This window comes from Toxorhynchites rutilus, chromosome 1, assembly GCF_029784135.1.
Source record: "Toxorhynchites rutilus septentrionalis strain SRP chromosome 1, ASM2978413v1, whole genome shotgun sequence".
Taxonomy (NCBI): Eukaryota; Metazoa; Arthropoda; class Insecta; order Diptera; family Culicidae; genus Toxorhynchites; species Toxorhynchites rutilus.
Genome location: NC_073744.1, coordinates 188033263 through 188055510, shown reverse-complemented (window position 1 = coordinate 188055510; position 22248 = coordinate 188033263). Strand labels below are relative to the sequence as shown.

The window sequence follows — 22248 nt, the reverse complement described above, 5'->3', positions numbered from 1 at the left end:
TATGCGGCGTTGATGTGCGATTGTGCACCCGTGGCCGAGTGGTTAGCGTCACACATTATCATGCCGGGGGTTCGGGTTCGATTCCCATTCCTATCGGGGGAATTTTTCGTCGAAGAAAATATCTCCGACCTGCACTGTGGTCACACGTATTCTAGAGCATGCCACTCAGAATGCATTCAAGGCGTGTTATTTCCGCCTTCGGTCTTGATCATGTTTCCTTCCACATTCTTGCATATGTGTCCCCTACCGCTGCATCGCATTCCTCATCACAGCCAGGCGTTTCAGACGATCAGTGCTTCCAGTCCTAGTGTATTCGTCGTGGATGTGTTGTGCAAATTCTACACCAACCACCAACCATGATGTCTGAGAAAAACCGTTCGTCGATGAGAACGTGATCAATTTGGTTTGCCGTTCGTTGGTCAGGTGATCTCCATGTGGCTTTATGGATGTCCTTGCGGGGAAAGTAGGTACTTCGGACTACCAGACCTCGGGAAACTGCAAAGCTTACGCATCGTTGGTCGTTGTCGTTAGTCTTCTTCGTTTTACTCCGGTTAACTTGGTTCGTCACTACGGGATAGGAAGTTGAAGTCGATGAGATTGTTACAGTGGGCTCCTGAGAGGGGAGATGTCAGAGTGTAACTTCGAATCGATTAATCGAATCGGCTTGCGTTTTCAGGAAAGTGTTCAACGTTGAGGAGAAGAGTCACGCGGGTCACATGAAGGCGATCAAGCAGAGCGTGCTGGACGGGACGAGCAAGTGGTCCGCCAAGATCGCCATCACCGTGATCTGCGCCCAGGGACTGATCGCGAAGGACAAGAGTGGCACCAGTGATCCGTACGTCACGGTGCAGGTCAGCAAGGTGAAGAAGCGAACGCGAACAATGCCGCAGGAGCTGAATCCGGTGTGGAATGAGAAGTTTAATTTGTAAGTACTCTGGAGGGGGCGATTGGCTTCGGAGACATTCTAAGTCTGTAATTGTCCACAGCGAGTGCCACAATTCCTCCGATCGTATCAAGGTGCGTGTCTGGGACGAAGACAACGATCTGAAATCCAAGCTGCGACAAAAGTTAACACGCGAATCCGATGACTTCCTCGGACAGACAATCATCGAGGTGCGAACGCTGTCGGGTGAGATGGACGTGTGGTACAATCTGGAGAAGCGGACGGACAAATCGGCGGTGTCCGGTGCGATTCGGTTGCACATTTCGGTCGAGATCAAGGGCGAGGAGAAGGTAGCGCCGTACCACGTGCAGTACACCTGTCTGCACGAGAATGTGTTCCACTACCTCTGCGAGGAAGCCTCAGGAGGGGTGAGTGTTGAGTGGTTGGCGAGCCTCAAGTTCTCATTGAGCTCTTTCCCTTACAGGTTAACCTCCCGCAGACGAAGGGAGATGACGGTTGGAAGATCTACTTCGATGAGTCGCCGGAGGAGATCGTGGATGAGTTCGCGATGCGTTACGGCATTGAGAATATCTACCAGGCGATGACACACTTCCACTGCTTATCGACCAAGTACCTGTGCGCGGGTGTTCCGGCGGTGATGAGTACCTTACTAGCAAACATTAACGCTTACTACGCACACACTAGCACCTCGAGCGCCGTATCGGCTAGTGATCGCTTCGCAGCAAGCAATTTCGGGGTGAGCTCACTGCGACGCATCCATCGGAGCTTCCTAATCCTTCCCTTCACTCATTGCAGAAAGAAAAATTCGTTAAACTATTGGACCAGCTGCACAACTCTCTACGTATAGATTTATCCATGTATCGCAACAACTTCCCCGCTTCCAGCCAGGAGAAACTGATGGATCTGAAGTCCACGGTGGATCTGCTAACAAGTATTACATTTTTCCGCATGAAGGTAAACAATTTGTAGATTGGGGAGTGTTCAGAACTCAAACCATTTCTTCCCGCGTAGGTGCAAGAACTGTCGAGCCCACCTAGAGCCAGCACCGTAGTGAAGGACTGCGTGAAGGCTTGTCTACGCTCAACTTATCAGTTTTTATTCGAGAACTGTTACGAATTGTACAATCGAGAATTTCAGGTGGGACTCATTGCGCTCTGTAACTTGTGCTTCGAGATCCGTTAACCGGCTCTCCCCTCTTCGCAGGTCGACCCCAACGAAGTGAAGCGCGAAGGTGAAGACCATGGACCAAAACTAGAGAACGTTGACTTTTGGCACAAATTAATCGCACTTATCGTATCGGTAATAGAGGAGGATAAGAATAGTTATAGCGCAGTGCTTAATCAATTCCCGCAGGAGCTTAACATAGGCCAGGTACCGCCGGTCCCGGAGAAGATCTGAAGGTGCACCCCGTTAACCCCTGAAATTCTGATTTTTTCCAAAGGTTTCCGCCGCAACGATGTGGAGCCTGTTCGCCATAGATATGAAGTACGCACTGGAGGAGCACGAACAGCACCGCTTGTGTAAGTCGTCCGCCTACATGAACCTGCACTTCAAGGTCAAGTGGCTGTATACGAATTACGTGAAGGAGGTCCCACCGTACAAAGGTGCCGTGCCCGAGTATCCCGCCTGGTTCGAACCGTTCGTGATGCAGTGGCTCAACGAGAACGACGACGTCTCGCTCGAGTATCTGCACGGCGCCTTCAAGCGGGACAAGAAGGATGGGGTGAGTACTTCAGCAGAACCTCAAGCACTCCAAACACTAATCTGGATTGCTTCCTTTTGTCAACAGTTCCAAAAGAGTAGCGAGCACGCGCTGTTCTCCAACTCCGTTGTGGACGTGTTCACGCAGTTAACGCAATGCTTCGACGTAGTTAGCAAACTCGACTGCCCGGATCCGGAGATCTGGAAGCGGTACATGCGACGGTTCGCCAAAACAATCGTAAAGGTGCTGCTTGCTTACGTAGATATAGTTAAAACCGAATTCCCCGATATCATGCATGAAGAGAGAACGGTAAGAAGGTGCTGCTTCATAAAATCCTAGTTCTAATCGTACATCTTTCTCCCACGTAGGCTTGTATTTTGATGAACAACATACAACAACTTCGGGTCCAATTGGAGAAGATGTTCGATTCGATGGGCGGCGATAAGTTGGAGGAGGACGCCGCCAACATCCTGAAGGAGCTGCAGCAGAATCTGAATACTGCCTTGGATGATCTCGCAACGCTGTTTGCTAAGAGGTACATCCATCTTCTCCTCATGAACTTAATTTTCTTCAGCGCCTCACTCTCTTCTCACAGCTTGGAGCCTCGAATCACGGGTAGTGTTCGCGAGCTGGGTGACCTGCTGCAGCAGGTCAAACAGCAGACTTCCCTGTTCCACGCACCGCCCACGGACGATGCCAACATGATTGCGATGGAAGCGGACGAAGTTCTGCGACCGCTGATGGATCTGCTCGACGGCTCCCTCTCGATGTACGCCCAGTCCTGCGAGAAGACTGTCCTGAAGCGACTGCTGAAGGAGCTCTGGAAGATAGTCATCCGGACGTTGGAGAAGACCATCGTGCTACCACCGATGACCGACAGAACGGTAAGATCATTATCGCTACCTCTTCCCACCTTCTTCATTGGCCATCTTATCTCTTCGTAGATGGTCTTCAAACACCTCACCGATAACGCCAAGAACCTGGCAGCCAACGCGAAGATCGAGGACATGTCTCGGCTTATCAAAAACCACATGGGTGGCAAGCAGGATGCGAAGAGTGTGCTCAGCGGTGTCATGGATATCTCCAAAGAGGTCAATCACCACCACCCATCTCCAATGCGTTCCAGCGATTGTTAAGCTATGTTCCTATTTTTTTTTGTTCCGTCAACAGATCGAGAAGAATCTGTCGCCGAAGCAGTGCGCCGTGCTGGAGGTCGCGCTGGACACCATCCAGCAGTACTTCCACGCCGGCGGTAACGGACTGAAGAAGCCTTTCCTGGAAAAATCTTCCGAGCTGCAGAGTTTAAAGTACGCACTGAGCTTGTACACCCAGACGACGGATACGCTGATCAAGTCCTTCGTCTCCGGTCAGGGCGCTTCGGAGGGTAAGTTCTCGTGCACACGAATATCACAAACCAACCTAACTCTAATCTTTGCAGAAGGAGGAATCAGTCACGACGATGCCTCGGTGGGTGAGGTGTCGATCCAAATCGATGTCTCCTCCAATCCGGAGAATGGCGAACAGAAGATTTCCGTCAAGGGTGAGCAATGATTACGTCCACAAATGACTTCAAGTTCTAATAACCTTCATTTTTCAGTAATCGCCGCCAACGATCTGAAGTGGACCGTACCGTCCGGCATGTTCCGGCCGTTCATCGAGGTGAACCTGATCGGGCCGCATCTGAACGACCGGAAGCGCAAGTTCGCCACCAAATCCAAGTCGAACAACTGGTCGCCCAAGTACAATGAGACGTTCCATTTGTAAGTTGTTGCCCTGATGTTTGTTCCAATGACTGCGTTTAATGTTTCGTTTCAAATTCCACCTCTAGCATCATTGGCAACGAGGAACAGTTGGAGTTCTTCGAGCTGCATACCTGCGTTAAAGATTACTGCTTTGCCCGCGAGGATCGCCTAGTGGGGGTTGCAATCCTCAAGCTGAAGGACGTTGTTGATCAGGTTAGTGCCGCCGGAAGAGAAGTCATAAGACTTCCCATTTATGGTTTGTATGGTTGGAGATGAGTGATTGTGGGTGTGTGCGGAAAGGAAGAATACCATTTCTTGTCTAGGTTTCAACATGTAGCTAGTCTCGGAACAGCTACCGATTCTTAGAGGAACTCACGTAAGTATTGTTTCACTTGAGAAATTAATTGTTTTTTACTGTTTTTCCATGCATATCTGAGGAGGATTACTACCGAAGCAAATAATTATTGGGCGGGATTATGAGGAAATGTTGAATTGTTCAATAAATGATGTTGTCCAAATAATTTGTTATCGATAATCCGAAATATCCATGAAGCAGCTCCTAAATGAGAGTTGTGAATCTTCCGTTATGCACCTTGGTTTTAAATACAGTGAAAATGTGATTCAACTGAACCAAATAAGCTCAATAAGGTGTGGCACAGAGTCACCCTGTATTATGGGTTCAGTAGAAATGTAAACCGAACGCAAGTCGACATACACACCCCATTATTGATGTTCTATAGTCGAACAGCTAAATTCAAATTCTTTCTATATTACGCTCTTGAAATAAAAAAAAATCTCCTAAACAATACACATTCTGCTGAATATATACCGAGAATTTGTAATTTTAAGGTGAAGGTGGAAGCTAGCCACAAATGGCTGCCACAATTGCGCTCATTTCTTTCATCTCCCTCCCTTACCCCTCGCCCGAAAATCAATAATTTTGCGAAACAGTGTGAAGAAAATGATCGTTTGCACACACTTCCCACCAAGTAATATTAACCAAAATCTAATCGATTACTCACCAAATATTAAATTTTCATCTGCCGTCGCAATGTATAGTGGGAACACATTGGGGGTGTAAATTGGAAAACGAAAATCGATCGTATTGTGAAAAATGTTTTTTCATGATGGATTTATGAGATTTTTGCGTCAATCGATTTGGGCACATCTTGAAAAAAATAATATATACAATGGAAGTAACTATCGAACAATTGAGAAATCCCAATCTCTTTTCAAAAGGAAATACCCAGTTTTTGACATAGGACTACGTCTTACATTATGGGTGCCAAATCAGAAAACAGGTCAGGTTTTTATGAAATAAAGTTAACGTTAATAACTATTTTTGCTGCAAATGGATTTTAACAATTTGCATACCAATCGAATCGGAATTTTTCTAAGACTTGTTTCATTTGCTATACATTAAAATCTCATAGTATGTATATAGTTTAAATTGATGAAAACTGGAAGCATTCCCATTTTCCCATACATTTGTTTTGTCCATTTGTGTGCTTTCCCGAACAGAGCTGTCATTAACGGGCAATTTATGCAGCCGCTAGAATAGAAACAACGAAGGCGGATAGCGAAAAGAGAATATTTGCGAAGTAAACTCCACCCTTGCATAGTAATAGCGAATTCGTTTTTGTTCAGTTTCAAGTTCAGTGCCACACTAACTGCTGTCAGAACGTTTTTTTTTTCACCGAGTTTCAACCTAGTGTCGCACTAGGTTCGCCCCGAAAGCTGTTAGTTTCGCACTGAGATGTTTCACAGGTTGGCACTCCGGTTCACCAATACAACTATACTGAACTGTCAAGTTCCGAGTATTGTTTTGGAAAATCTAAAAATAAAGACTATGAAAATGGAAAACCTGCTGCTTTTGCTAATAATTGGAATCGTAATCCAATTCGGATTCTGATTTTGAAGAATCGCCTAGACGGCATTAAGCTTCGTGTGCTTTCATTGAGAGGCGAAAATAATGATGGATATTCAGGTGAAATAAACATGCTTTCAAAATCAAAATTATGAACGAATATTTACTTTAACGTATCGAATATGTATTATATGTGATGAAATAAGAAGTTTTTTATCGATATCGCAGAAACATATTGAACGAAAACTGTGTCTATTGATGATTTTATATTATAATGGTAATTATTTGTGGAACAAACAGGAAATGCATCGACAAATGGTTAAGTGAGTGTCAGGACTGCATGTGTTAGGTAATCAAACAATATGAAGTAAAATTTTCCATTCAAACTTTTATATTTTTACACTGCACTTGGCCCTTATGATCTGATAGAGAATAATTTACCTCCCAAGCCGTAATATCGCCACCAGACGTCGACACTATACATTTGTCGTCGCAAATATAAACAAATCAGACTATAGTCTGTTGTTATAGTTGGCGGCGATTACTGAAAAATGAAGGTTATTAGAACTTGAAGTCATTTGTGGACGTAATCATTGCTCACCCTTGACGGAAATCTTCTGTTCGCCATTCTCCGGATTGGAGGAGACATCGATTTGGATCGACACCTCACCCACCGAGGCATCGTCGTGACTGATTCCTCTTTCTGCAAAGATTAGAGTTAGGTTGGTTTGTGACATTCGTGTGCACGAGAACTTACCCTCCGAAGCGCCCTGACCGGAGACGAAGGACTTGATCAGCGTATCCGTCGTCTGGGTGTACAAGCTCAGTGCGTACTTTAAACTCTGCAGCTCGGAAGATTTTTCCAGGAAAGGCTTCTTCAGTCCGTTACCGCCGGCGTGGAAGTACTGCTGGATGGTGTCCAGCGCGACCTCCAGCACGGCGCACTGCTTCGGCGACAGATTCTTCTCGATCTGTTGACGGAACAAAAAAAATAGGAACATAGCTTAAAAATCGCTGGAACGCATTGGAGATGGGTGGTGGTGATTGACCTCTTTGGAGATATCCATGACACCGCTGAGCACACTCTTCGCATCCTGCTTGCCACCCATGTGGTTTTTGATAAGCCGAGACATGTCCTCGATCTTCGCGTTGGCTGCCAGGTTCTTGGCGTTATTGGTGAGGTGTTTGAAGACCATCTACGAAGAGATAAGATGGTCAATGAAGAAGGTGGGAAGAGGTAGCGATAATGATCTTACCGTTCTGTCGGTCATCGGTGGTAGCACGATGGTCTTCTCCAACGTCCGGATGACTATCTTCCAGAGCTCCTTCAGCAGTCGCTTCAGGACAGTCTTCTCGCAGGACTGGGCGTACATCGAGAGGGAGCCGTCGAGCAGATCCATCAGCGGTCGCAGAACTTCGTCCGCTTCCATCGCAATCATGTTGGCATCGTCCGTGGGCGGTGCGTGGAACAGGGAAGTCTGCTGTTTGACCTGCTGCAGCAGGTCACCCAGCTCGCGAACACTACCCGTGATTCGAGGCTCCAAGCTGTGAGAAGAGAGTGAGGCGCTGAAGAAAATTAAGTTCATGAGGAGAAGATGGATGTACCTCTTAGCAAACAGCGTTGCAAGATCATCCAAGGCAGTATTCAGATTCTGCTGCAGCTCCTTCAGGATGTTGGCGGCGTCCTCCTCCAACTTATCGCCGCCCATCGAATCGAACATCTTCTCCAATTGGACCCGAAGTTGTTGTATGTTGTTCATCAAAATACAAGCTTACGTGGGAGAAAGATGTACGATTAGAACTAGGATTTTATGAAGCAGCACCTTCTTACCGTTCTCTCTTCATGCATGATATCGGGGAATTCGGTTTTAACTATATCTACGTAAGCAAGCAGCACCTATAGTCTGATTTGTTTATATTTGCGCACACCAACAAACCACCGCATTCGTGAAACTGAAAACGTTTTTTTATTACAGAGTCAGTTTGGCACTAACTCAGTTTCAAAAACGAATTCGCTACAAAAGAATCTAGCTCACCTGTAGCGTATGACAAACCACGTTGAACTCAAACATCGATGCATGCACACGTACATGGGGTAGAGAAAGACAGGAGAGAATTCGTGTTGGGGGAAGTCACTTCAAAATGCAATGAGGACAATTTGACTGGGAAGAATGAACTGATATAGTCGAGACGGTAGAGGAAGATAGCGACTAAACGCCCGACTGACTGTTTAGTCGTTTTGGCGGAGAAACTGCGTGAAGAAGCCAAAAGTCATTTCCGACTGAATACGGGTATAGTCAGTCAGATAGTCAGCTGACTATCCTCAGTTGACTGTTACTATGCAGAGCCCTGGCCACTATATCGATTTGGCATGGAATGGCTGTATATGTCCATTTTTTGTAGAACATTTGATCGATTATTTCGAGAAACAGTATATTGAAACTGTTTTGGGAAACATGATTCTCCCAAGACACAATTGAAGTTTTTCTTAACATGTCCGTCTACCCCCACTTCCTCTACATACAAACGGGTCAAGCTAAATGAAATCGTTTAATAAAAACGCCAGTAAATGATTCAGAAGTACTGCCTTGAATTCCTGATAGTTCATTCGTGTTGGTGGAAAAGCCATAAGAGAAAGCGTCAATTAAACCATATGGCAAGTATGTAATCGTATTGTATAGCTTATTAAACAAATCTTAGGAAATGTCCGATTCGATTGACATGCAAATCATCAACATTCGCTCGCAGCGAAAATAGTTATTAACATTAACATCATTTCATAAAAACATGATTCTTATTAATCATTCTCACTGCAAAACTTAATCTTACGTCAAAACATATAATTGACTATCGCTCTAGTCTATCTTTATTCATTGATCTGCTGTTATATAAATTCCCTGCAAAATAAATGTTTGAGGTCAGTTGTAAAGGTGACATTTCACACAAAAACTGTTTTATCATTGTTCCGTTCAGTTGTGAGTTACAGGGTGTTAACAATGGATGTTAACAAAGAGAAAAACATTTTGCAGTTTTTCTTTGATAAAGATGAAAATGTAAGCCAAGCCGCTGGTATTGTAAATTGTGTTTATGGTGCCGATATTATAATATCTAATAACGTGCAATTTTCATGTTATAGATGCTGTTGACACTTAGAAAATCTTCTCGATCCTCCGAGAGCGAACGAGGCGAACTTGTCGAAGTCACTGACCTAATTTGTTTCTTCCAATAAATGTCTCAAATACCGAACATTTCATTTTTAAATGTAAATTTACTAAACTTTTTTGTTATAAATAATTGAAAAATGAAAACACAGACATTCTTTGAGGTTTAGGCGTCATTTTGACATAATTTACAGGTAGAGGAACGGGTACAAATTCGGTACCCCGTGGGTAATTTGGTACCCACCCGGATCTCCGGCGGTAATGAGCGCACTCTGATGGTGACTAAAAAAGTGTTCTAGTAATGTAGTAACAAACGTCAGATGCCAAAAACCCAAAATATCTGTGTTTTTAAAAAAAAATCAAGTTTTGTTTTTGAAATCTCGAAAATGTTTCATGTGCGTCTTTTGAAAAATCATTGAAAACAGTGAGCCGATTTTAAATATTAAAGCTGATTTGGATCAAGAAATTGATGTTCTTCAACGAATTCGAGTAAGCGTATCGAGATTTTAATCACAAATTTCATAGATTCCATTCCAAAGTAAAAATTCGGTATGCGGGTAATTTGGCACCCCAATGTAAACATAGTGTTGATGATACACTATGCTAAGTATTGCATATCCATGCAGCAAAATTTAACTTTACTTTACTTTTTTAGTTAGAAATAAATCGAGATGAATTTGTTCACTTTTTCTTGAAAAAATCGTTTTTTTATTCCTCTTTGTTTTGTAAAACTGCATGCTTTTTCGTCAAAGTTGAGTTAATTTACGTAAGATACTGTACTTCACTTCTATTTCGTATGACAATGTCGAAAAATACATTTTTCAGTGATTTCAGGACGATTCTTTTAATATGAAAAATAAAAAAATGGGGTGCCAAATTTATACCCAGGCATCTCGGGTACTCGAATTTGAGTTGTTTCACTTCTATGCTCAAAGCTCCAAGCCAAATCAAGATTTTTGAAATCGGTTTGACGTAATATGCAGAAATTCCGAACATTGACAAAGAGCTAAGTCCAAAAAAACAAAATGGGGTGCCGAATATGTACCAGTTCCTCTATCGATACAGCCTATAATTTATATTATTAGAAATTTGCAAAAAAGTGACAGTCAAAACCAATGATAAAATGTTTGCGTTAGCATCGTTTATTTTTCAGATTTTGTACTTGTTTCAACTAAAGGGTGTGTCACATCAAATTGCATCACGGAAAAAACGCTGTAGAAATTTAATTTTTAGGAATTATATCTTCAGCTTTGGTTTTATAATCAGATAAGAGTGTATAGATCACGTTGGCCATGCTTCACTGTCAATTTTTCATAAATTTGGAAAAATGTCGTCGAACGTAAAAGAGTGTCGTGAATTAATCCTGTGCACTCATTTCGAGAATCCGGAGTTGTCACATCGGGACATCGGTAAGATGCTGGGAATCGTCCAATCCACGGTCAGCAGAGTACTAAAACGATACTTCGAGAACCTAACCATTGACCGGAAGGTGAAGAACGGCAAAAATGGATACTCCGTCAGTGAATAAGATCACAAGCGCGTAGTTAAGTAGTTTAGACGTGATCCGAGAAGTTCAGTCCGGGATGTCGCCAATAAGCTGAATTTGTCAAGTTCATTCGTCCAGCGGACCAAGCAGCGGGAGGGCCTGCGTACATACAAGGTTCAGAAGGCTCCTAACCGCGACGAAAGGCAAAACATGGTGGGGAAGACGCGAGCCCGGAAGCTGTACACCGAAATGCTGACGAAGCCGCATTGCCTGGTAATGGACGACGAAACCTACGTCAAAGCGGACTTTCGTCAGCTGCCGGGCCTGTTGTTTAATCTCCGCAGAGAACAAATTCAGCGTTCCGGAGGAGATTCGCAAGCAGAAACTATCCAAGTTTGCCAAAAAGTACATGGTGTGGCAAGCGATCTGCTCTTGCGGAAAGCGGAGCGCCCCCTTCGTGATGACCGGCACGGTAAACGGGCAGGTTTACCTTAAGGAGTGCCTACAGAAGCGCTTACTACCACTATTGAAGCAGCACGAGAGCCCGACCATCTTCTGGCCGGATCTCGCTTCGTGCCACTATTCATAGGACGTGTTGGAGTGGTACGAAGCCAACGGGGTCACCTTCGTGCCAAAGGAAATGAACCCGCCCAACGCGCCGGAGCTTCGCCCAATAGAGAAATATTGGGCGATTATGAAGCAGGCCCTCCGGAAGAACCCAAAAGTTGTCAAATCGGAGGCGGACTTCAAGAGAAAATGGATTTCTGTTCAAAAAAAACTACAACCTTACGTTGTACAGAACCTTATGGACGGGGTAAAGAGGAAGGGGCGAGCATACAGGCTTGGGTTCGAAGTATGATTAAAAAGAAAATGCCAAAAGTTGTTTAATAGTTTTTATTTTACTGTCTAAAATTTTCAAAAGGATCGGTCTACTGGGCGAATTTCTACAGCGTTTTTTCCGTGATACAATTTGATGTGACACACTCTTTATTTTGTTTGTTGTTTTCATGTTGAGTGCAAGAGAATGAATGAACCTACAATAAATGGGTGAAATAAAATGATATTTTAAGCAGAAATCTTCAGTAAAATTAATATTGAAGTAGTGTTCGGAATATGAATCAAGTTTCTACGCGTGATTCAAATTCCGAACACTTCATTTTAAAATGTAATTTTACTGAACTTTGATGTTATAAATAGTTAAATATTCAATACCCTGAAATCCTTTGGGTTACAGCCTTCATTTTAACATTTTCAGGTATCGATACAGCCTACAAATTATAATATTAAGCATTTGCAAAAAAGTGACAGTAGAAACCAATGATAAAATATTTGCGTTAGCAAATTCTGTAAAAAAATCTAAACTATATATAAAAAAAATCTAAACTATTTTGTTTGTTGCTTTCATGTTAAGTGCCAGAAATGGTAAGAATCTACAATAAATGGATGAAATAAAATGATATTTTATGCAAAAATCTTCATTAAAATTAGTGTTCGGAATATGAATCAAGTTTCTACGCATGATTTAAATGACGAACACTTATTTTTTTAAATGTGAATCTACTGAACTTTAATGTTACAAATAATTTAATATCCAAAATCCTGACATTCTTTGGGCTATAAACTTCATTTTAACATAATCTACAGGTATTGATACCGAATTTCACGCAAAAATAATGGATTCCTTTTCCCCTGACCTAATATTTCTTTGGACAAGCAAAATGAAACAGTTCCAGCTTATTTTTTCCGCGGATGAAGAAAGAAATTGCATTCTGTTTCCATTTCTGTGTCTGGTTTACGTGACCGAACTTCAATGGGTTCCAATAAAACTTTGTAAACGAAACTGACAATCCACAGATAACCGGAATTGAATGAATTTCGCCAATTTTGTATTGCGCCACTTTCTCGTGTTCTGTTGAAACAAAGTAAGCGGTGTTTTTCCCCCCGAAACACCGCCTGCTGTGCCAAGGCGAGGAAGGAAAACTAAAATACTCCCCTCGAGGAAGTTTCCACGAACGAGGGGGGTTCCCTCATTAAAATTCACTCACGCGAAACATCTGAGCCTGAATGGGAACCATTATCACTTGATTATTTCGCTTTGTTTTCCGAGTCCAAGATAGCGGGCGCTACGCTGTTGATTCCCGTGGAATACGTATTACGCTCCACCAAAACCAGCATCCGCAGCGGACGCGTGTTCCGCGTTTTCGAGTGTCGGATCGAGTGGAGTAGTTTTCCTCTTGTTTTTCATTGAATTTCCCTCCGCTAACGAAATAATAGCGAGCGGTTTCGGAGGGAACGGGGATGGGGATTCGGGAAACGAGCAAATTTACGCTTCTACCTCCCTTTTGGCATAGGAACTGTTGGTTCCGGTCGAGCCGTAATTCATTTAAAACGTATAATTTATTCATCAACAGATGAAAGGTCGGTTCTAGGTGCGTTTTTATTCGACACGTTCTCAACTTCGTTCCATGGAGCAAGAGCGGCTTGAATAGTCGCAGTCTGGTTTCTTTTTTGTTTTTTTTTTCTCGTTCAATGCATTACCTGCATAATTGATTTGGCCTCGGTTATCGGTTGGATAAGGTCACGGGAACTGACAGCCTTCAGCTTGATGGAAAAGCGTCATCATAGTCCCATGAAAATGAAACGCGTTTTAGTTTACCTCTCATCTAGTCATTTTTTTTTATTTTTTCAAAAACATTCTCTTCTTCCAAGATCTCCATATCCGCAAACGACAAACCGACACAGTTCAATGTGCGCACCAAGTGCGCTAAGCCCCGCCCCTATTGGGTCTCAACCCACCTCACATGGCCTCGTTCTTAATCACCTTGCCGGCTTCCTTCAGCGGACAACCGCCCTGGTCGCTCGCACCGTCGTAATCCCTCGTCCAGAACTGTCGAATCTCCTGCCGTCGGTTCTTCATCAGACACTTGTACTCGGAGATCCGCATCTTCTTGCCATCGATGATGCAGGTCCGCTTGGGTCGCGGCCGGTACCGATAGTCCGGATGTTTCTCCATGTGCTGCTTGGAGAGTTTGGCTTGCTCCTCGTAGTATGGCTGCTTTTCGAGATTGGTCATGGCTTTCCAGCGTGCGCCGAGTATTTTGGAAATGTTGGAATTGTGCATATCCGGGCAGGCCTTCAGTATCTTGCGTCGCTCGTCCTTGGCCCAAACCATAAATGCGTTCATCGGGCGCTTGATGTGGTTCTTCTCCGCACACGAGCGCCGCGAGGAACTGTGCTCCGCGGAGTTCAGATCCATCGCCAGCTGGTTGGATTTATCCTTTTTGCTACTCCCGGGAGCGACGCTCGCACTCATCTGCTGCTGCTGTCGCATCAGATGGCGATTCATGTTGTCCAGCATGGCATTACTGTTGAAGGGCACCGGCAGACCCGGCGGATGAACCGGACTGCAATGAGCGTCCGGGTTTTTGATGAAGAATGGCTGTGGAAGTGAGTACCCGGCATCGTTCAAAAGCTGCTTCTCATCCGGACTGTGGTGAGGACTTGGCGATTGATATAAACTTAACTTAGGCTTCAACGCTTCCGGTTTGTAATCGAACAAGCTTGGCTCGGGGTCGAGCCGTTCCCGTTTTGGTTTGAGCAAATACTTTTCCGAATCTTTATCGAGCAAGGAGATGGCGTTCGGTGGCAGTCCGCCGAACTCCTCCGAATCACAGTGATTGAAGAGACTCCCCGTCAGCTTGTTGCCATTGTTGAGCTCACGCATCGGACTCTCTGGATACTCGTTTTTCCGCTTGCTTAAGTTGATGGGCGCATCGTCCTTCGCGTATCTTTGGTCTTCCTTTCTGTCGTACTCGATCTCGTACGACGGCGTCGTCGGCCCGGAACGCAGATCGATCGGCGAAGATTTACTGGTGAGCAGCTCGTCCGGCAAGCCTGATGGACGCTTTCTAGCGTTCTTCCTAGGGTTCACCCTGTTCGGTGGCGCCTCCGATTGTGCTTTGCTCGATATGGCCTGGAATACATTCCGGTAGCGCTGGATGCAGTTATCAACGTCGTTCGCTTCCTCCCCGGGCGTTTCACAGTCCGTCGTGGATGTGGATGCCGTCGGGGTGACGCTCGGCTGGAGCGCGCTGCGAGATATTGTTGAGGAGGCAGTGGCCACTGCTGCTGCGGCAGCTGCAGCCGCCGCGGCCGCTGAGGTCGTCGTCGACGGCTCGAATTGGGGTCCACTGACTACCGTCGAGCTTGGCGGTATCAGCGATGGATCCAGATTGGTTTTGGAATTGTTGTTAAATTTGTACTTTTTGTTCTCGGCCTGTGAGTTGTGTTTGGGGGAGTAAAAATAAATTAGTTTGAATTTCATGGTTTTTAGATATGAATAGGATAATAAAGATATTCAAATATTTTTATACGTAGCCGGAATGTATAGTTCGAAAGAATATATTTAGCCAGAATTTATTCGCAAACATGTGTTGATATTTCAAAATGTGTGATGATAGTTCACCAAACCATTGAGTGGTGTACGGTCATCTTATCATCGAAGTTTCCTAGAATACTTAAGTACATCTCCGGTCGTGCTTGGATTACAATATGAAGTATGTTTATTTGTGATATTTTCACTATAGAAAATGTATTCATCTAATCAATCAATAACACGATAGCGCTTGACGATATATCTTCTTGAATGGCGTTAACGTTCCCTGTGGAAATTTTGCCGTCTCAACGTATACATTAACTAGCGTCATTTATTAATACTTAGTTGAGATTCCCTCAGCCAAATAACGCGTCTTGAATGTGTTCCGAGGGGCAAGCTCTAGAATACGGGTGACCACAGTTCAAGTCGAAGGAAATTTCTCTGACGAAAAATCTCCCGGCCAAAAAGGAAAAAAGTCCTGTGGCAACACTGGTCGAACGCTAGTTACCAATCTGCAATACCGTATGGAGACCTGTGTGTACAATATCTTGATTCTTGTCGTACCACAACTCATATCACAGTAGGCTGTCAACAAAAGAAACCAATTTCCTGAAGGTGGCCGTACACTGTTTGCCCGGAGGTCAAATATTTGATATTTTTTGACAGATAAGGTTTGATTTGATATTTGTACAAACACTATTTTGTTTTCCACTCTTCAATTTTCAACAGTAGTAAACAATATCAAACACCGAACATGGAAAAAATCAACTGAAATATTCAAGGTAACCTAACCATGTACCGACAGGTTCGAAGAACAGATTGAAAAAATATTCTAGGCATCCAATAATTGAATATTTGCTTGTCGTGTTTTGTGTAGAAAATATTTGATCAGTACACGTTGACCAAATTTTATCTGTCAAAAAGAGTCAAATATTTGGCTTCGGTCAAACAGTGTATGAGCACCCTGAGGATTCTCACACACTGTTTGACCGAAGCCAAATATTTGACTATTTTTGACAGATAAAATTTGATCAACGCGTAGGGGAAGTGCGGGCAAGACGCCCATGTTAAGAAACACAGGATGAAACATGTATTTTACTGCATATTTCAAAGTTTCTTCACATCCACAACGTGGCCATGTCTGTAATGTAATGTCTTTGATGTAATGTCTTTGTAATGAGATGATTTTTTTTTATTCCAAGGTTTGTATTATTCTTAATAATGGATGAATTGAGTAGTAAGAAACATTAACATTATTGTGTTCGTTCTGGTTTTTACTACATAATATAAGAGAAGATATGTGAAAATGGGTTTTTTGATTCTCAGAAACCATCTACGCATAGAAAAATTGCAGAAAATATCTGAGTGATTTGGTAATACTGGAACTGACTGACTCTTAATTAATCTCCATACTGAGATGTGCCCCATTTTTAAATGGATTAGAAAATTGCATTTTGATATAAAAAATGAATTTTTTTACATTTTTTTATACAAAATCAATCGATAGCTCTGGTAACATTTGAAAATGTATTGAAGTTTGCAAAATTAAAATAAGTTTTTTAATTCTTCAAAAGTTTTATGACAGAAGCGATCAAAGTTGCATGAAATCATGCAGTTTTTTTATATTTTATTATGTTATGAAGATATCATGGTTTTTGGTGCTACAATACATTTAATTGTATTTATAACAAGCTGACTCGGCGAACTTCGTCCCGCCCAAAATTATTGTTTTGATATGAATTCTTTAGAACAAATTTCTAAACTTTTTCTCATAATAACATTGTTCTATGGGCAGAATACAACAAATACAACAAAATGAAGACGACTCAAAAGGGACCTTTCCTTCTTCGGATTTTGCGATTAGCAACACATTTGGCTTTCCTTTTTTTTCATATACAGCCATTCCATGTCAAACCGATATAGTGGTTCTCAGATTTTCGTGGGAAGTGGAAATTTTGTTCTTTGTCGCAAACCATTAGACTCGTATTTTTTTATTTTTTTGCTAGGGTGACCATTTCCATTCTAGGGTGGTTTTTGTTATAGTTTTCATGCTCTCGGGACCAAAGGCGCTATATTTTTTTATATTTTTTCTAGAATGCTGAGTCATTTTCACCAGGGAGGCGTTTTTTTCGTTATGACGTGGGACTACGTCTAACCGGATTATATGGGGGGTGAAATGAAACCCTAAACACAGAACATGCAAGAAAAAATGAAAGATTCCGAATGTTTATAACTCGAACATTTCTTACTGGATCGGAAAGATGTTTGCATCAATTGATAGGGAATATTTCTACGCATCTATCGCATTTAATGAAATGTTATTTTTCATTGGATAAACAATTGAATAACTGTGAAATGTTAAGCATTATCGAAACGCCCTAACTACCTAGTTTTGATTGGCCCGATTTACGGTTTCCCCAACACAGCCATCAAAACCAAGCAGCCTAGGGGAAATCGGCATTGCAAATACATGAAAGTTGAGGGTATTTTGTTCCGACTGAAATGTGTTTCCCTAACACAGACTTTAAATCCATGGAGCGTGGAGAAATATGCATTGCAAATGTGTTTCCCCAACACAGACTTCAGAACCAAGGTGTCTGAGGAAATTGGCATTGCAAATGCATACAGGTCGGGGGTATTTTTATTCCAACTGAAATGTGTTTACCTAATACAGACTTCTAAGCCGAGATGTCTGGGGAAATCGGCATTTGCAAATGCAAGTAAGTCGGGGTTATTTTTGTTCCGACTGAAATGTGACTTCAAAAACAAGATGTCTGAGGTAATCGGCTTTGCAAATAAATGCAAACTGCTTCTGTACTGGCTTGCCTTTGTGCAGACTAGAATATTAATCCTCAACACGGTCTCCCAAAGTTAGGAACCTGGGAAAATCGTGCAGACACTAGAGGCAAATGAACTTTCAAGTTTAAAGCTTCTATAGTATAAAAAGTGGAAGTTGAAGTTGTTGATTCATGCAAGCCGGGGGTACTTCTGTACCCGCAATTTTTTTTTTTTTGCACTCCGAAAAGTGTTTTTCTAACACGGATCACAAAAACGATTACGAATACAACTATTTGGCTCGGTTATTCAAGATTGTATAGAAGGATATGCTGAATTTCTACGCATACCATTTCATGATTAGGCAAAATGTTGATAACTATTTGCTGCGATAACACCCATTGATTAAACAATATGCGTTTGACGTACATGTCAAAATCGAAACTGAGTGCCTGAAATTAATCAAATCAAGCAAATTCGCGGTTCGAGAAGTACGTGTACTTGAGAGATGCAAACATCAGACGGAAATGTAAAACAAAATAAGCGTTTGATAATTCTTCCGTTCACATCATACCAAACGTAAAAGGATTGTCATTATTTACAATCCATTTTTACAATCAAAAATTTAACCAATACAAACAAATGATTGCTAAGCTAAGGTAGTCCCACGTCAGCTTTGCGGTTATATCATTGATATAACCCACCAATTTTTTTTGAGTTATGATTTTTCAAAGTTATCCGATGGTTCAAAAAATCATTTTTCCCTTTTTTCCCAAAAATTACCTTTTTCAATTTTTTTTTACTTTTGAACTACTGGACCGATTCATATCAAATTAAAGCCTACTAGCTAGCCTTTCTTGAAAAAATTACACATTTGCCAATTAATTGGATTATAATCACATACCTCCAATCTAGTCGCATAGAAATGTGAAAACTGAAAACATGTTAACTTTGAAAAATCATAACTTAAAAACGAAAAATAACACCTCTCTTGTATTCGGATATATTATGTAAAACAAACTTTCAGCTTTCAAGAAAAAATATGAAAAAATATGGCGCCCTTGGTCCCGAAACGATGTAAGCTATAAAAAAACAAATATAATCAATGATTACAAAAACAAAATCCATTTTTATTCAGAGTGTAAAACAAGACCAGCTCATCGGCTTCAATTTGATATGTCGATCATCTGAATCGGTACAGTATATCAAAAGTTATGATTTTTTTTGTAGTGGAAATAATGGAAAAAATGATTTTTCGGACCATCGGCTAACATTGAAAAATCATAACTCAAAAACGAAGAAAAACGCTTCCCTGGTTTCGAGATATGTTACGTGAAAAATCCTCAGCTTTCCAGAAAAAATATAAAAAACTATAGCGCCTTTGGTCCCGAGACAATGAAAACAATAAAAAACGAACAGCGAAAAAGACCAGGTGATTGGCTTTAATTTTATATGTCGATCATCTGAATCGGTTTAGTAGTTCAAAAGTTATAAATTTTTGAAAAAAATGCGAAAAAATGTTTTTTGGACCACCCTAAAATGGAAATGGTCACCCTAACAAAAAAAATAAAAAAATACGGGTCTCATAATTTGCGATAAAGAACAAAACTACCACTTTTGACGAAAATCTGAGGACCACTATATCGGTTTGGCATGGAATGGCTGTATAGATAGGAATGCGTTATTCCGCCTGAAAATCCATTTCCACCTTCAAATAAAGATCGATTTCATCAGCGCAAACAGCGAATGGACGAACAACGCTTATCGTATTTAATTTAACGAATTATCCGAACTTCCTTCAGAGTTTTCCGCAAATTTTCCGATTTTTCTATCCGCTATGTTGATCTATGAAATACAACAAAATAAAGATGACTCAAATCGGACGATTCCTTCTTCGGGTTTCGCGCTTAGCCACACATTTGGCGTTACATTTTTATTTATATAGATGTTAAAAAGAAGCACAGAAAAATCCTGCCGATTACTGCGCTTTCCATGATTTTACATGGTGGGCGTTTTACCGACACGGTGCGGCTTACCCGAAGTTCCCCTATTGATCTAGTATATTCGACACAAAACACGACAAGCAAATATTCAATTATTGAATACCTAGAATATTTTTTCGGTTTGTTCATCAAAACTGTCGGTACACGGTTGGGTTACCTTAAATATCTCAGTCAACATTTTTCCATGTTCGATGTTTGACATGAACGCGCCCATACCACGAAATTTGACATTTGATTTGCATGTATGGGGCTATCCGCAGCCGAGCTACTTCAAAGTTTATGTGTTTTTAAACGGATGAGTAGCCCCATACATACAAATCAAATGTCAAATTTCGTGGTATGGGCGCGTTCTTAAAAGAATATACATGATTGACGTAAGCGCCAACTGTGTTTTTCAATTAAATTAAAATAAGAAAAATTATAAATCCTTCCGGCCCACATTTGACCGTTAATATTTATAATATAGATGCAGATTGTTCTTTATAAATTGTTGTGAACATGATTATTCAAATGAGAACAAGAAAAAAAGCCAATTATGCATATTTGGGCAGTGAAATTGCAGCTTCTTCGTGATATGTACCGTGCGCAAATATCACAAAAAGACATTCCAGCGGCCGGTGGCTCCTAAAAAAATTCAAGAGCGAGAAAAGAAGGTTCCTTCTTTTCTCGCTCTTGAATTTCAGCGATGCTATCTACAAGCCAAGGCGCCTAGAAGTATATCCTAAGGTGGGCCAACTTGCTAAAAGCACTCTTCAGCCATCTTGGAAGTCTACTGTGTTTTGTTTGTAAACAAAACACAATACGCTAGTGCCGAAGCTCGCTCCTGATCAGTCTGTCTCTTTCACGCTTCAAACAAGTAATTCCCTTTCTGCTTTCTTCCGTACTGTTTTCATATACCGCTCCCCTAACCAACTTAGTGATTAAACGGCCTCTTTTTAGGATATACTTCTAGGCGCCTTGCAACAAGCCATCCGAAGACAGCTCTGCCTTCGGAAGTTATCGCTGCCAGTGGCTGATTATTTTGATTAATCGATGTGGCGCGTTATGAATATCAGTTACAGACGACACTCAAGTATAACAATTTACATTGACCCGTACCTATTGACAATTGGACCCTTAGTATGTTATTGAAACCTGTCACGGAAGCGTGTCGCGATCCTATTTGGGGCAAGTGGCAATTGAATGACATGGATGGTATTACTGTTGGTATAATACTATCTGCCTCTTACAATTATTCTACGTAATTCAATAAATTATAGGATGAGACTGAAGGAAATGCCTTTACTTCAACACGCATAACACGGACTGATGTAACGATTTCTTCGTCGAATCCTAACATGAACACATATAAAAGTGAAATGCCAGTTTCGGAGCGTAGACAAGCTAGGCTACCCTTGCTGAAGTACCTTCCGATCACGGAGATCCTGTTGCCCGTTGTTGCGGATTTCAACCAAAGTATGGATGAGCGGTACCTAAAATGGAGAAGACTGGGATCGTCTGAGTCCCATGCTGCTACTCAGCTGCTGGATAAGATGATCTATAGAAGAATTACTGGGGCACTCGAAAGGGGAAAGCTCTTGAACGAACGCAATTTTGCAAAACCGATAATGCCAACTAGGTAATAAATAGACAGGGCGGTATGTGGATTGCAATACAAGTTATGGGTAGCGAAGCCCACACGAGGGTTTCGTGATAGCAAACATTATTGGGACTTTCATGCAAAATGTTTACAAACCGCTAAGATAGAGCTGTTCCACTAGATGGTGGATGAAATTACGGAAAGGCTCGTTGGTCGTAAGTGAGAGAATACGAACGCAAGATGAATGGCTAAGCTAGATGCTATGTTGTCGAACGATGGTATCACCAATACTTTTTGTAAGAACGGCCGCGAATCCATCATCGCTGTCACGTCATCTGTAGTCCGTCGCTAACGGAAAACATAAACATGAGAGTTTGCGAGTACCCAGAGAGTATACACAATGTGAGCTTTTGAAACCCTGTGGCTCCAAGACCGACAAACAGCAGTCTCTTGGACATAGACGTAGATAAGTTGACAAAATCATTAACTATAACGTGCGACGCTACCATGACGAGAAAGTTAGAGCCGAAGAACAAACAGCACCCTGATTAATACTGGTGGAACGACACACTCAGCAGGCAGTTATCTTAGCACCGGAAGGTGCGTCCTGAGAGCTACAGTTTTGGGAGTCAGAGAGGAGCGTATGGCAAGAAT

At 42.1% G+C, this 22248-nt stretch overlaps 3 protein-coding genes across 7 annotated transcripts in view; 1 reads left to right on the top strand and 2 right to left on the bottom strand.

Moving 5' to 3' along the window:
• The window catches only part of LOC129763146 (protein unc-13 homolog A), a 139189-nt gene extending 134361 nt beyond the window's left edge, over window positions 1-4828 (top strand). The window contains exons 10-24 of one of the 3 annotated variants that reach the window (XM_055761946.1): window positions 677-925; window positions 987-1311; window positions 1368-1640; window positions 1700-1858; window positions 1916-2041; window positions 2108-2275; window positions 2346-2627; window positions 2694-2915; window positions 2975-3141; window positions 3202-3490; window positions 3551-3697; window positions 3777-3990; window positions 4045-4146; window positions 4204-4366; window positions 4435-4828. In XM_055761946.1, the coding sequence (XP_055617921.1) occupies window positions 677-925; window positions 987-1311; window positions 1368-1640; window positions 1700-1858; window positions 1916-2041; window positions 2108-2275; window positions 2346-2627; window positions 2694-2915; window positions 2975-3141; window positions 3202-3490; window positions 3551-3697; window positions 3777-3990; window positions 4045-4146; window positions 4204-4366; window positions 4435-4624 (3076 nt within the window). In that variant the 3' untranslated portion in view covers window positions 4625-4828. Of the gene's footprint in view, window positions 1-676; window positions 926-986; window positions 1312-1367; window positions 1641-1699; window positions 1859-1915; window positions 2042-2107; window positions 2276-2345; window positions 2628-2693; window positions 2916-2974; window positions 3491-3550; window positions 3698-3776; window positions 4147-4203; window positions 4367-4434 lie in introns of all 3 variants that reach the window. The other 2 variants (XM_055761945.1, XM_055761944.1) reach the window with 2 other exon arrangements.
• A 1884-nt stretch (window positions 4829-6712) lies between these two features.
• Window positions 6713-13525, bottom strand: LOC129761644 (protein unc-13 homolog B-like). Its single transcript, XM_055759378.1, has 6 exons — window positions 13519-13525; window positions 7821-7986; window positions 7472-7760; window positions 7265-7411; window positions 6817-7186; window positions 6713-6759 (listed from the first exon to the last, which is right to left on the bottom strand). The coding sequence occupies exons 1-6, from the start codon at window positions 13523-13525 to the stop codon at window positions 6728-6730; spliced, it is 1011 nt and encodes a 336-aa protein (XP_055615353.1). The 3' UTR covers window positions 6713-6727.
• LOC129764335 (uncharacterized) overlaps window positions 13327-22248 on the bottom strand; it is a 40813-nt gene continuing 31891 nt past the window's right edge. Inside the window, exon 5 of one of the 3 annotated variants that reach the window (XM_055763320.1) lies at window positions 13327-15138. In XM_055763320.1, the coding sequence (XP_055619295.1) occupies window positions 13660-15138 (1479 nt within the window). In that variant the 3' untranslated portion in view covers window positions 13327-13659. The remainder of the gene's footprint in view (window positions 15139-22248) is intronic. The other 2 variants (XM_055763312.1, XM_055763328.1) reach the window with 2 other exon arrangements.